The sequence below is a fragment of the Oncorhynchus kisutch genome, linkage group LG10 (assembly GCF_002021735.2).
Source record: "Oncorhynchus kisutch isolate 150728-3 linkage group LG10, Okis_V2, whole genome shotgun sequence".
NCBI lineage: Eukaryota > Metazoa > Chordata > Actinopteri > Salmoniformes > Salmonidae > Oncorhynchus > Oncorhynchus kisutch.
The window spans coordinates 11,634,849-11,649,605 of record NC_034183.2 but is presented as its reverse complement, the minus strand read 5'-3'; the positions used below and the strand labels follow the sequence as shown (position 1 = coordinate 11,649,605).

General features: G+C 45.7%; 1 protein-coding gene across 3 annotated transcripts in view; it reads left to right on the top strand.

The window, feature by feature from the left end:
• LOC109897757 (dual specificity protein phosphatase 8) overlaps positions 1-7,329 on the top strand; it is a 117,784-nt gene extending 110,455 nt beyond the window's left edge. For all 3 annotated transcript variants that reach the window (XM_031833103.1, XM_020492305.2, XM_020492306.2), the window contains 4 exons: positions 994-1,154; positions 1,405-1,564; positions 2,707-2,830; positions 3,231-7,329. In XM_031833103.1, coding sequence (XP_031688963.1) covers positions 994-1,154; positions 1,405-1,564; positions 2,707-2,830; positions 3,231-4,428 — 1,643 coding nt within the window. In that variant the 3' untranslated portion in view covers positions 4,429-7,329. The remainder of the gene's footprint in view (positions 1-993; positions 1,155-1,404; positions 1,565-2,706; positions 2,831-3,230) is intronic.
• The last annotated feature ends 7,428 nt before the right edge of the window (positions 7,330-14,757 follow it).

Below are 14,757 nucleotides of genomic sequence, written 5' to 3'. Positions count from 1 at the left end.
TCTATTTTTTTAATTTAACCTTTATTTAACTAGACAAGTCAGTTAGCTTCCTTGCTCAGGATCAGAACGACAGATTTTTACCTTGGCAGCTCAGGGATTTGATCTAGCAACCTTTTGGCTACTGGCCCAACACGCTAACCACTAGGATACCTGCCGCCCCACGTGGTGGTGTGTGTGTACTGCACGGTTGTCAGGGGGATGTTACTGGGCCTCTGTGCTGGCCCTGCACCTGTGGCCTCTCTAATTCCCCAGCTCTGACGCAATGCTCTGCTACAGGACATGAGCTCATGAAGGAAACAGAGCCACACACGCGCGCGCACACACACACACACACACACACACACACACACACACACACACACACACACACACACACACACACACACACACACACACACACACACACACACACACACACACACACACACACACACACACACACACACACAGGCCAAAGTGGAGCCGTCTGCACTTAAAGGGCCAGCCACACACATTCCTCACCGCCCAGCAGCCAAACTATCTCCCAGAGTGCAGCAGACAACAATTTCCTACTGAGCTGGGAGCAGAAACCTTAACCCACAATCTAGCTCCAACGGTTATGCATGTACACAGTTTGAAATGGTTCAGCCATGTTGTTGAAACACAAGTCTGTAATGTAAGGGTATTCAGTGCACAGTCAGGGAGAGTAATAAAAATATATATAATAATAAAACATGATAATACTTTTTCTTTCACTTAAAAAATGTGGAGCAAATTATGCAGATCAGTAGGAAAAATAATATAATTTAATCCAGGCAGGAAAATGTGACAACTGTGCAAGGGGTGTGTAGACTTCCACTTGACAACAGGGAAAATGTAATGTCAAGCAGTTTTCTGTGTTGGAGTTGTGAGTTCTGTATGTGTATGAGCAGTAGCTCCCAAACGTTTCGGGAATTGTATTTATTTGGAGTATAACGGACCTTTCCTCTCTGTCTCTCTCTTTTTCTCCTTTAGGGGGCTTTGCTGCATTCTCCTCCTGTTTCCCCGGGCTTTGTGAGAGCAAGCCAGCTCTGCCTATGAGCATATCCCAGCCCTGCCTGCCTGTAGCTAACGTAGGCCCCACACGCATCCTACCACACCTCTACCTGGGATCGCAGAAAGACGTCCTCAACAAGGTGAGCCCGTAGCAGTCAAGGGGAAGTAGAACGTGAGAGGAAAGGAAGTGCAGTAAAGCGTTAACTTTGATGTTGTTGTTCTCTGTTATTGCCTTTTCTAACAGTCCCCTTGTCTGCACACACTCCGAACACGCCAGGTCGCAATTGTAAATGAGAACTTGTTCTCAACTTGCCTACCTGGTTAAATAAAGGTAAAATAAATAAATAAATAAATAAATAAATAAATGTGTCTCTCTCTGTCTGTCTGTAGGACCTGATGGTTCAGAATGGCATCACGTACGTGCTGAATGCCAGTAACACCTGTCCCAAGCCTGACTTCATCAGAGAGAGCCACTTCATGCGGATCCCTGTCAATGACAACTACTGTGAGAAGCTACTGCCCTGGTTGGAGAAAACCAATGAATTCATTGGTAAGTCATGATTGTGTGTCTTTGCATGTGCAGAGAATATCATATATACCATTTAGAAGAGGCTTTTATCCAAAACGACTTACAGTCATGCTTAAATGTATAGGTGGTCCCAGGAATCGAACCCCCTTTCTGGCGGTGCAAGCGCCTTGCTCTACCAACTGAGCTACAGGGGACCACATATATGCCCGTATATGCAGAATATGCATTAGTAGTTGTAACTTGAGCAGGAGCGGTGTATGTCAGTGTATTTGGGCTCCTGAGTGGCTCAGCGGTCTAAGGCACTGCATCTCAGTGCTAGAGGCATCACTAAAGACCCTGGTTTGATTCCAGGCTGTATCACAACCGATTAGGAGTCGCGTAGGGTGGCGCACAATTGGCCCAGCGTCGTCCGGGTTAGGGTTTGGCCGGGGTAGGCCGTCATTGTAAATAAGAATTTGTTCTTAATTAACTGACTGGCCTGGATAATTAAAGATGAAATAAAATAAAAGATTGTCATACAACATAGTGAAACAGGCCTCATATTCAGTATATCACATTATTGTAATGTATCACCCTCCTTGCTTTCACAAGTGGTACACTCCCAAAGGGAGGTTAATCGTGATGACGACGACCGCCGATGCGTGCAGAACTATGGTTCAAACAGACGGCTTGGCTTAGATTGCTGCTAACATGGCAACTATATTTAGTCTCCAACATTTGTTGAAAACATAAATAGTTGCACAATGAGCACTTGTCTCTCTAATGCACAATTGTTGGTTAGCTTGCTCAAATTTGAGCCATATTAGCATAGATGTGTCAGTCAGTCATAACACCTCAAAATAAGACATGGTATCAAGAACACAATCAAACGAGCTGAAATGAGACACTTACGTTTCACCACATGCCAGTTTCTTGTCATTGTTGCCAGCTATCTGGCCATCCAGAACTGTAACACACAGCCTTCTGCCCCATTGAAGCGTGTGCATCATTTTCGTGACGTTGTCAGCTAACCCATCTATTCTCCCGGGAGACTCTCTATTCTAACTAATCAAATTCGATGGGTGTTTCATTCTCCCAGAAGACTCTTTGTTCTAACTAATCCTGTTCCTGGGTTTTGTGTACAGCCGTGTGTGTTCACACGTGTTTGTTCCCCCCTCCCACAGACAAAGCCAAGGTGTCAAACTGCAGAGTCATTGTGCACTGCTTGGCTGGAATCTCACGCTCGGCAACCATCGCCATTGCATACATCATGAAGACAATGGGCCTGTCATCGGATGATGCCTACAGGTACACTCTCTACCCGACGCTCTCCGCCAGCTGAGCTTAAGTTGCAGCATCTTTAAAAAGTGGACTCAGTGTTTGAGGAAATGCTAGACGCTCATCTGTACCCCCCAGTCTTGAGAAATGCCATTCTTCTGGTTGCCAGAGGAACTAGTGTACAGTTGGAACTAGTTGTGTTGTCTGGAGATCATTGCATAGGATCATCTTTTGTGTGGCAGTTAGTTCACACCAGTTCATTCGGGGGTAACCTGCTACTTAAATGCACGCAACCCAACGATGAATATTAGGTTTACACAGGAAGTAACTTAGAAGAACTTTACAAAGTATTTGTTTTGATTTACTTTGCATCTGGAGCCCCAACTCTAACTGGAACTAACATTGTGCCCTCTTATTTCCTCTTGACCAGGTTTGTGAAGGACCGACGGCCTTCAATATCGCCCAACTTCAACTTCCTGGGGCAGCTCCTGGAGTTTGAGAAGGGGCTGTCAGACGACAAGACCTCAGAGGGCAAAGGTCAATCCCAGGGCTCAGATGTCAATGGGTTCAGCTCAGGGTCAGAAGTCAACGGTCACCATGACTCTTCATCAATAGAGCCCCAGACCCCACCAGAACCGAAGCTCCCCTCGCCGACTTCTCTCCAGCAAGGCTTCAACGGCCTCCACCTGTCGGCCGAGCGCATCCTGGACACTAACCGGCTGAAGCGATCCTTCTCCCTGGACATCAAGTCTGTGTACTCCCCCAGCAGCCCCCACTGCCTGCGCCTGGCAGCGCCCACACACTCCGAAGACGTGCCCAAGCTATGTAAGCTGGACAGTCCCCCTGTCAATGGTGTCTGCCCTCAGTTCTCCCCTGTCCCAGACAGCCCCAGCTCGGCTGAGTCGCCGTTCCCTTCCCCGGGGTGCAGCGGCAGCATCGGAGGTCTCGACGTTGGGGGTCCCAGTGAGGGGGGCGTTCGTTCTGGAGGTCCATCATCGTCCAGGCCCAGGAGGAAAGCCAAGCACAGCCCTGGATCTGGATCCACAACCAGTTCCCCGATACACCCCCAGTCCCTGAGTCTGACTCTGGGACGCTCCCTGCCCGTTCACAAGAGCCCCAGCCTGGACGAGAGCCTGAAGGGCTCCATGCTTCTCTCTCTGCCCCCCAAAGAGTCCGGAACCATGTGGACCAAACACAGAGACACAGTCCAGGCCACCACCCCAGTCACACCTGTCACCCCCACTGCCGACACCCCCTGGTACTTCGGGGCTGAAGAGGTAGGGGAAGGAGGGATGGAACTTGGAGGAGATGGAGGAGGAGGGGTGGAAGTGCGATTCGGAAGCAGCTCTGCATACGTGGCGTTCGGTTGTAGCGAGGGGGTGCGGCTACGGGAGAAAGTGCAGCGGGACAAAAGGGCATCGTCGTCATCAGCGCCATTACAGAGGGACTCCTCAACAACCGTCGCCAACGGGACGGCTTCCAACAGCACCGAGAAGCAGTTCAAGCGGCGCAGCTGTCAGATGGAGTTTGAGGAGGGAATCTCAGATACGCGTTCCCGGGAGGAGCTGGAGAAGATGGGGAAGCAGTCCAGCTTCTCTGGCAGCATGGAGATCATCGAGGTGTCCTGACTAACCGCACTCCTGACCACAACCGGCCCACCCAGGGAGGAGGAGAAACGGACCTGAAGGAGGAGGGAGGACAGAGGGGGGAAATTTACGCTCCCCAAACAGACCGTGTTAAAGACTCAAACTCTGAGAAGACAGAAACACCAGAGAGATTCCGGGAGTCCCTTATCTAGCTAGTGTTCCTGGACTAGACATGGGGTTCAGCAGGCTGTTGATTTCCTAGGTTACATTTACAGTTCTACCAACCAAAGCTCTGAAGAGAACAACTACGGGAAAAGATGGAGACTATAGGGCCCTGACACTGAACTATGAACTGTGAACTATTTCCTCTGTGTGGTGTCAGTTCAAGAAGAACAGATCCATGGGCAAATCTCAAACCCCCTATCACCCATATAGTGCACTACTTTTGACCAAAAGTCACCAAAAGTATAGTGCTATTTTCGTTATTGGGTGTCATTTGAGACATAGCCAAGTGCTTTCCTCCCAAAGACTTCAATCCCCAGCATGCCTCAGTCTGCCCCTCCCTTCATTTCAAAGACTTCAGCCCCAGAGAGCCACAACCCCCAGCATGCCTCAGTCTGCCCCTCCCTTCATGACAAAGACTTGGAAAGAGCTCTGTACCCCAGAAATGCACCACAGCACAATGCAGAGAGAGACTATTCAGACTGTCCTAAGAGACTATACCGGTGGTACTGCATCAAAACAATGACGAATCCTCCATGTTGGCGTGTCAGCCCAACATGGTTTACAAAGACTTTGCAGTTTAAGAGGACTCATAGTGACTGATAAAGACTGGCATTGTATTTTCCCGCAATACTCATCTGCTGTCTTGTTTCCAGTGTTTAACAGTTTGATGTGACTGTTGGGGCGGTGGAGAGGAGAGGAGTTAGGTCTAAGTTACGCCCTCCCGGTAGTGGAGTTCAGTACTCGCATGTCTCACTCCACACCTCCCAAGTATACCCCACCCCAGCCTCTCAGAGCATGCTCCAGGGTGGCTGGCGACAGACAGACAAATACTATATATACTATATGAATATATATATAGCGATTTTAATGGACTTTTAATCAACAACAAAAAATCTCAGTTCTGGTTGTAATTTATTTGATCGGTTCATTCTGGTAATGAGAAATAATAGAATATTTTGTGGACTTTTTCCTTTCCTTTGTTAATCTCAGTTTTTGTTGTATGGTATTTATGAAACACATACAACCACACACTCATGCACACACAAACACATGCACGCACACACACACTCATGCACACAAAACTACAAGCAAGCAATATGTGCTGTTCCTTGTTTGGAGGAAGAGTGATGTATTTTGGGTTTCATCTGACGTTGAAATGCACTTTTCTGTTACTCTTCAAAAACAAGTATCCCATCCACAACCTAAGAGGGTACCAACACCCTCTAACTCAGGGGTGGGAAGACTACAGCTCATTCAATCCGGCCCATGGGAGGTTTCAGTAAAAACAACTAACAAAATGGGGGTTAAATTACTATTTGGGGTTTAAAACGACTCTAGGCCATACTTAAATGTCTAAAACTAATGTCTAAAACTAGAATGTTTGTAGAAATTATAATACACCTGTATATTTTCAAATAACTGTCCTTTTTCTGGCCCCGAAATTGATTTTGACAAAGAAATCGGTTCCCAAAACTTCTGTGTTACCCTCAGTTGAATTTCTAAATCCTGATGTGGCCTTCGAGCCAAAATGTTTGCTCACCCCTGCTCTTACCTCTGGTGACATCACCAGATGTGTGGTATGGTGAAGAACAGTCCCTATGAGCATGAAAACTTTGAATTTACATTGACAAGATGTTGAAAATACATATTTGTGGTTGAAAATACATTGAAAATAGGTATTTTTAGTTGAAAATACATAAAAACTACGTGTTTTCATCATCTTATGTTCACTCAGTTGAGTGTAATTAAGATGTTATTTATTGTGATTGGGGGCTCCTACAGTTAGTGCATCTCCTGGGAGACGGTTAATGTGTGTGAGCGAGAATGAAGAACTTTATTCAACCCAGTACTAAAGAGCAGAATTATTGTAGGAAGGACTGTTGATTTCTCCAGGGCTCATGACAACAACTACCGGTATATGCAAGTAGATCCACACAGTTGACAATGTTAGAGACATCCACCTAACACACTGCTAAACTCACTCTTTTGGCTAGTTTCCAAATATACACACACACACATACAGAACTAAACTGTGTTGGGATATGAGAGAAGCCCATAGCTGAAACAAATCCCCTCCACACATACACACACACAGACATAAACACACAGACACATATAGTCACACACAAAGATATACCACCACCTTTCGTTTGTTCTCAGGGGATCTTTCAGTGAGCCAAGCCTGGCGCAGGGTACACAATTGCTTGCACATCAGCACAATGCATGTCACTCCCTCACTATCTCTATCAGTCTGTCGCTCTCACTCTCTTATTTTCCAAAGGTTTGATAAAAACAAAACGGAAGGGATGAAACTAGAACGTGATTCAGAAGTGAATAAATTAATGCTATTGCTCTGCTGGTGCGAGATTGTCTATTTATTTATGATGTACCTATATGTGTTTTTTTCTTTTCCTTTGGTTAGCTTTTCTCTATTGTGACCTTTGACCTATACCTTTGTGCTGCTGTAAGGTCAGACCTGGATTTGCTGTGTTCAGTTCTCTGAGGCTTTCCTTCTAGTCTCTTTATTTTTAAAAGATGTTATAATTCATTGTAAAACATGTTAAGAGAAGATGCAGGCTGTCCCGATTGCTATAATTGCTATAATTGTTGATTTTGATGTATTATTATTATTATTGATGTTATGTTGTGTAAATAGCAAGGTATCTAAGAATATTGATGAATTTAGGTACATTTTTTAAATAAAATCCTGATACCTTAGGCTGCTTGACGCAAAATACCTCAGGTTTTTCCTTCCTTGTACATGTTTTGTGAAAATGAGACAAAAATACAAAAATAACAAAATATGAACTGTTCTCTGTCTCTGTTTTGGTTTTAGGTGAGTCCATCTTGGGCTGGCATATGGATAAAAACCAAGCCATACAGGCTGGCATATGGATAAAAACCAAGCCATACATACAGGCTGGCATATGGATAAAACCAAGCCATACAGGCTGGCAAATGGATAAAACCAAGCCATACAGGCTGGCATATGGATAAAATCCAAGCCAAACTGTCACGCCCTGACCATAGAGAGCTTTTTATTCTCTATGTTGGTTAGGTCGGGGTGTGACTAGGGTGGGTCATCTAGGTGATTTATATTTCTATGTTGGCCTGGTATGGTTCCCAATCAGAGGCAGCTGTTTATCGTTGTCTCTGATTGGGGATCATATTTAGGCAGTCATTTCCCCTTTGTGTTTTGTGGGATCTTGTCTTTGTATAGTTGCCTGTGAGCACTACAGCAGCTTCACGTTTCGTTTGTTCGTTTATTGTTTTGTTTTGCTGTGAGTTTCACAGAGTAATAAAAAGATGTGGAACTCAGATCACGCTGCGCTTTGGTCCAGTTATTATAACGATTGTGACAGAAGATCCCACCAACAATGGACCAAGCAGCGTGCCCAGGAGGAAAGCCAGGAGTGGAGGACATACTGGATGTGGGAAGAGATTATGGCAGGAGACAGAAGCCTGCCATGAAAGCAGGCGGAGGCAGCGAGGGAACAACAACGACAGAGACCGAGGAGGAATATTGGGACAGATTGAGCGAGGAGTAGGTGGCGAAAGTTGGGGGTAGTGAACCAGAGACTGTCAGACTGCCCTAAGGAGAGTGTTGTCGATTTAAAGGCACCTGAGTCAGCTCTCCATACTCATCCTGAGAAGTGTGTTAAAGTTCCGGTACAAGTGTTGCCGGCTATACGCACTAGGTCTCCAGTACGCCTTTCCAGCCCAGTACGTCCTGTGCCAACTCCCCGTACTCGTCCTGAGAAGTGTGTTAAAGTTCCGGCACAATTGATGCCGGCTATACGCACCAGGTCTCCAGTGCGTCTTCACAGCCCAGTACGTCCTGTGCCAACTCCTCATACTCATCGTGTGAAGAGTGTCATCGTTCCGGTTCAATGTGTGCCGGTTCTACGCACTGTGTCTCCAGTGCGCCTCCACAGCCCGGGACGTCCTGTTCCTGCTCCTCGCACTCTCCCTCAAGTGTGCCTTCCCAGTCAGGTACGTCCTGTACCTGCTCCTCACACTCGCCCTGAGGTGCGTGTCACCAGCCCGGTGCCACCTGTACCGGTCCCACGCATCAGGCCTCCAGTGCGCCTCCACAGTCAGTGCCTCCTGTGCCTTCTCCCCGCACTCGCCCTGAGGTGTGTGTCATCAGTGTGGTGCCACCTGTACCGGCCCCACGCATCAGGCCTCCAGTGTGCCTCCACAGGCCAGTACGTCCTGTGCCTCCTCCCCGCACTCGCCCTGAGGTGCGGGTCACCAGCCTGGTGGCACCTGTACCGGCCCCACGCATCAGGCCTCCAGTGCGCCTCCACAGTCCAGAGGTTCTAGCAACAGTTCCCAGCCCAGAGCTTCCGGCGACAGTTCCCAATCCAGAGCTTCCGGCGACAGTTCCCAGTCCAGAGCTTCCGGCGACGTTTCACAGTTCAGAACCTCCACCGACGGTCCGCGGTCCGGAACCTCCTGAGACAGTCCGCGGTCTGGAACCTCCTGAGACGGTCCGCGGTCTGGAACCTCCTGAGACGGTGTGCAGTCCGGAACCTCCTGAGACGGTCAGCGGTCCGGAACCTCCGGCGACGATCCTCGGCCCGGAGTCCCCGGCGACGATCCAAGGTCCAGAGTCCCCAGCAACGATCTATGGTCCGGAGTCCCCGGTGACGATCCACGGTCCGGAGCATCCGGCGACGATTCACGGTCCGGTTCCTACGGTGACGACCCACGGTTCGGTTCCTCCGGCGACTATCCACGGTCCGGAGCTTCCGGCGACGATCCCCGCACCAGAGCTACCGTTGAAGATGACATATCCGCGAGCGGAGTGGGTACTTCGCCCGCACCGGAGCCGTCCCCGACGGTAGATTCCCACCCAGACCCTCCCCGAGTCAGGTTTTGCGGTCGGAGTCCGCACCTTTTGGGGGGGTACTCTCACGCCCTTACCATAGAGAGCTTTTTATTCTCTATGTTGGTTAGGTCGGAGTGTGACTAGGGTGGGTCATCGAGGTGATTTTTATTTCTATGTTGGTCTGGTATGGTACCCAATCAGAGGCAGCTGTTTATCATTTTCTCTGATTGGGGATCATATTTATGCAGTAATTTCCCCTTTGTGTTTTGTGGGATCTTGTCTTTGTATAGTTGCCTGTGAGCACTACAGCAGCTTCACGTTTCGTTTGTTTGTTTATTGTTTTGTTTTGCTGTGAGTTTCACGGAGTAATAAAAAGATGTCGAACACAGATCACGCTGCGCTTTGGTCCAGTTATTATAATCATCGTGACACATACAGCCTGGCATATGGATAAAAACCAGGCTTATGGCTTGACAAACTTTATCCCTAAGGGGAAATTTGGCTTGGACATCATAACTAGACTATCACAACAATGCATGAAATCCACATGATCTAATAGATACTGGAGCCCATATACATTACATAAAATACACGTACAGTTGAAGTCGGAAGTTTACATTGTTAGCCAACTACATTTAAACTCAGTTTTTCACAATTCCTGACATTTAATCCAAGTAAAAATTATCTGTCGTAAGTCAGTTAGGATCACCACTTTATTTTAAGAATGTGAAATGTCAGAATAATAGTAGAGAGAATGATTTATTTCAGCATTTATTTATTTCATCACATTCCCAGTAGGTCAGAAGTTACAGTCAATTAGTATTTGGTAGCATTGCCTTTCATTTTTTTTTACTTTGGTCAAACGTTTCGGGTAGCCTTCCTCAAGCTTCCCACAATAAGTTGGGGGAATTGTGGCCCATTCCTCCTGACAGAGCTGGTGTAACTGAGTCAGGTTTGTAGGCCTCCTTGCTTGCACATGCTTTTTCAGTTCTGCCCACACATTTTCTATAGGGTTGAGGACAGGGCTTTGTGATGGCCACTCCAATACCTTGACTTTGTTGTCCTTAAACCGTTTTGCCACAACTTTGGAAGTATGCTTGTGGTCATTGTCCATTTGGAAGACCCATTTGCGACCAAGCTTGAACTTCCTGACTGATGTCTTGAGATGTTGCTTCAATATATCCATAGAATTTTCTTGCCTCATGATGTCATCTATTTTGTGTAGTGCATCAGTCCCTCCTGCAGCAAAGCACCCCCACAACATGATGCTGCCACCCCCGTGCTTCACGGTTGGGATGGTGTTCTTTCGGCTTGCAAGCCTCCCCCGTTTTCCTCCAAACATAACTGTGGTCATTATGGCCAAACAGTTCTATTTTTGTTTCATCAGACCAGAGGAAATTTTCCCAAAAAGTACAATCTTTGTCCCCATGTGCAGTTACAAACTGTAGTCTTGCTTTTTTTATGGCGGTTTTGGAGCAGTGGCATCTTCGTTGCTGAGCAGTCTTTCAGGTTACGTCGATATAGGACTCGTTTTACTGTGGATATAGATCATTTTGTACCTGTTTCATCCAGCATCTTCACAAGGTCCTTTGTCGTTGTTCTGGGATTGATTTGCACTTTTCGCACAAAAGTATGTTCATCTCTAGGAGACAGATCTCGTCTCCTTCCTGAGCGGCATGACGGCTGAGTGGTCCCATGGTGTTTATACTTGTGTACTATTGTTTGTACAGGTGAACGTGGTACCTTCCGGCATTTCTATATTGCTCCCAAGGATGAATCAGACTTGTGGAGGTCTACAATTCATTTCTTTTGATTTTCCCATGATGTCAAGCAAAGAGGCACTGAGTTTGAAGGTAGGCCTTGGAATACACCCACAGGTCACCTCCAATTGGCTCAAATGATGTCAATTAGCCTATCAGAACCTTCTAAAGCCATGACTTTCTGGAATTTTCCAAGCTGTTTAAAGGCACAGTCATCTAGTGTATGTAAACTTCTGACCCACTGGAATTGTGATACAGTGAATTATAAGTGAAATAATCAGTTTGATAACAATTGTTGGAAAACTGACTTGGCCAAAACTATAGTTTGTTAACAAGACATTTGTGGAGTGGTTGAAAAACAAGTTTAATTGACTCCAACATAAGTGTATGTAAACTTCCGACTTCTACTGTACAGTGCCTTCAAGAAGTATTCACACCCCTTGACTTTTTCCAAATTTTGTTGAATTTAAATGGATTACATTGAGATTGAATCACTGGCCCGTAATTGTCATGCTTGCTCCCGCTCTCCCTCTCTCTGGCTCGAGGGCGCCAGACTGCCTATCTTTACACACACTTGTCCTCTTCGTTACGCGCACCAGCGCCTCATTGGACCCACCTGAACTCTATTATTAGTTGATTTGCCTTCCCTTTATCTGTCTGTTCCTCACGTTATTCCCTGTGTCAGGTTTGATTTCGTTACTTTGTCCCGTCCAGATGCTGGTTCTGACTGTCCTGTTTTATTTCCGTAGTTGATAGTTCTCCCTGTACCTGCTTCCTGTTTTGTGCCCTACAATAATGTCAAAGTGGAATTATGTTTTTAGATCTAGGAGTAGATGTGCTTGTTTTGAGATCAAAGCTAGAGCTGCATGTAGCCATGTGTGCACATTTGTTCATATTCTTTGCTAGTAAGTGAGTTATTAGCCCAATTATAGCTAATTTATAGTCAGCAATAGGGGAGATGTTGCTTCCTTCAAGAGCACAAAATGTGTACATGTCTCGACATCTTTGAAAAGCAAGTCAGTTAAAGAGATTTTTTTATGTTTTAAAGGGGCAGTGTCATATTTTGAGAAGGGTTTGAATAAGCTAAGTAGCCAATAGGCAGAGGGTAGCATAATGTTTCTGATTCTCTGTAATAATGGTAAGGGAATAATAATTCATTTTATTTTGTAAAGTGGTTTCTTGCATCAAACAACAATATCTTTTCAGTCATTAAATAAACCTTTATTTAACTAGGCATTGAACTCCACACATTGGCTGCCACTGTAGGCTGAATGATAGAACAGCTAAATGTTATGGGGTGCATTTTCTCCATTGTTTTTGATGGTAGGCCTCTCTGATAGGACTACATTATGATCAAATAGCCATAATAGCCTCCTTCGCCACTGTTATAACTTTAACTTAAAGTTGGTACAGCCTCAGTGTTCACAGTAAACACGCGCCAGCAGTTGCACAGAATTTTCACAACATTCAAATTTGCTCAGTGCCTACATTTTTTTGAGAGAACATTGCTTACAGAGTTTAATGGCTGTGATAGGAGAAAACTGAGGATGTATCAACATCATTGAGGTTACTTCACAATACTTAGCTAAATGACAGACTGAAATAAGGAAGCCTGTACAGAATATATCTACCACAGCATTCTGCAAACCATCTCAACTGGGTTGAGGTCAGGTGATTGTGGAGACTAGGTCAGCTGATGCAGCACTCCGTCACTCTCCTTATTGGTCAAATAGCCACTTACACAGCCTGGAGGTGTGTTTGGTCATTGTCCTGTTGAAAAACAAATGATAGTTCCACTAAGCGCAAACCAGGTGGAATGGCGTATTGCTGCAGAGTACTGTGGTGGCCATGCTGGTTAAGTTTGCCTTGAATTCTAAATAGATCCCTGACAGTGTCACCAGCAATGCACCGCCACACCATCACACCTCCTCCTCCATGCTTCACAGTGGGAACCACACATGCAGATATCATCTGCGTCTCACAAAGACACAGCGATTGGACAGATTTCCACTGGTCTAGTGTTTTTTGACCAGAAAGAGTCTCTTCTTATTATTGGTGTCCTTTAGTAGTGGTTTCTTTGCAGCAATTCGACCATGAAGGCTTGATTCACGAAGTCTCCTCTGAACAGTTGATGTTGAGGTGTGTCTGGTACTTAAACTCTGTGAAGTTTTTATTTGGGCGGATTTTTCTGAGTCTGGTAACTCTAATGAACGTATCCTCTGCAGCAGAGGCAACTGTGGGTCTTCCTTTCCTGTGGCGGTCCCCATGAGAGCCAGTTTCATCATAGCGCTTGATGGTTTTTGCAACTGCACTTGAAGAAACTTTCACCGTTTTTGAAATTTTCCAGATTGACTGACTTTCATGCCTTAAAGTATGAAGGTCAGACCCCTACCTTGTCACAACACAACTAACTGGCTCAAACGCAATAAGAATAAAATAAATTCCACAAATTAACCTTTAACAAGGCATTCCTGTTGACTAACTCATGAAGCTGGTTGAGATAATGCCAAGAGTGTGCAAAGCTGTCATGAAAGCAAAGGGTGGCTACTTTGAAGAATCTTAAATATAACATATTTTGATTTGTATAACACTTTTTTGGTCACTATATGATTCCATATGTGTTATTTCATAGTGTTGATGTCTTCACTATTATTATACAACGTAGAAAATAGTACCAGTAGCAGTCAAAAATAAACTTTTGACTGGTACTGTATATTGACTCAAGGGGTTGAATACTAATATACTCAAGATATATTAATGTTTTGGTTTCATAATAATACTTTTTTACAATTATTATAATTTTTCTTCCACTTTGACATTACAAAGTATTTTGTGTAGCTCGTTGTAATGGGTGCGTGTCGGTGGCAGGAAAACTAACTTGGTATAAACAGAGTCGTTTAGTAAGTGCTCATAAAACTCCAAAAACAAAAATAATATAAGTGGGTAAAAAACACAGAGAGGGAGAGACAGAGAGAGACAGAGGAACGGAGAGAGAGAGAGGAAGGGAGAGAGAGAGAGGAAGGGAGAGCGAGAGAGAGAGAGGAAGGGAGAGAGAGAGAGAGAGAGATAGAGGAAGAGAGAGAGAGACAAAGAGAGAGAGGAAGAGAGAGAGAGAGAGAGAGAGAGAGGAAGAGAGAGAGAGAGAGAGGAAGAGAGAGAGGAAGAGAGAGAGAGAGGAAGAGAGAGAGAGACAGAGAGAGAGGAAGAGAGAGTTAGAGAAAGAGAGAGAGGGAGAGAGAGTTAGATAATTTTATTGTTAATTTCACTTTATATATTATCTACCTCACTTGCTTTGGCAATGTTAACACATGTTTCCCATGCCAATAAAGCCCTTGAATTGAAAGAGCGAGAGGAAGAGAGTGAGAGAAAGAGAGAGAGAGTAAGAGACAGAGAACCCACGCCAAGAGGACCTACACCCAGATCACAGCTTCACCAGCCACACCCTGGCCACACCCTATATAGGCCCCCCCATATCAGACCTATGCCCCTTCTGCCCACCCCATGCCCCCCGCCTCTGCGGCAAGGACCTCAACATGACAGCAGGACAACCCC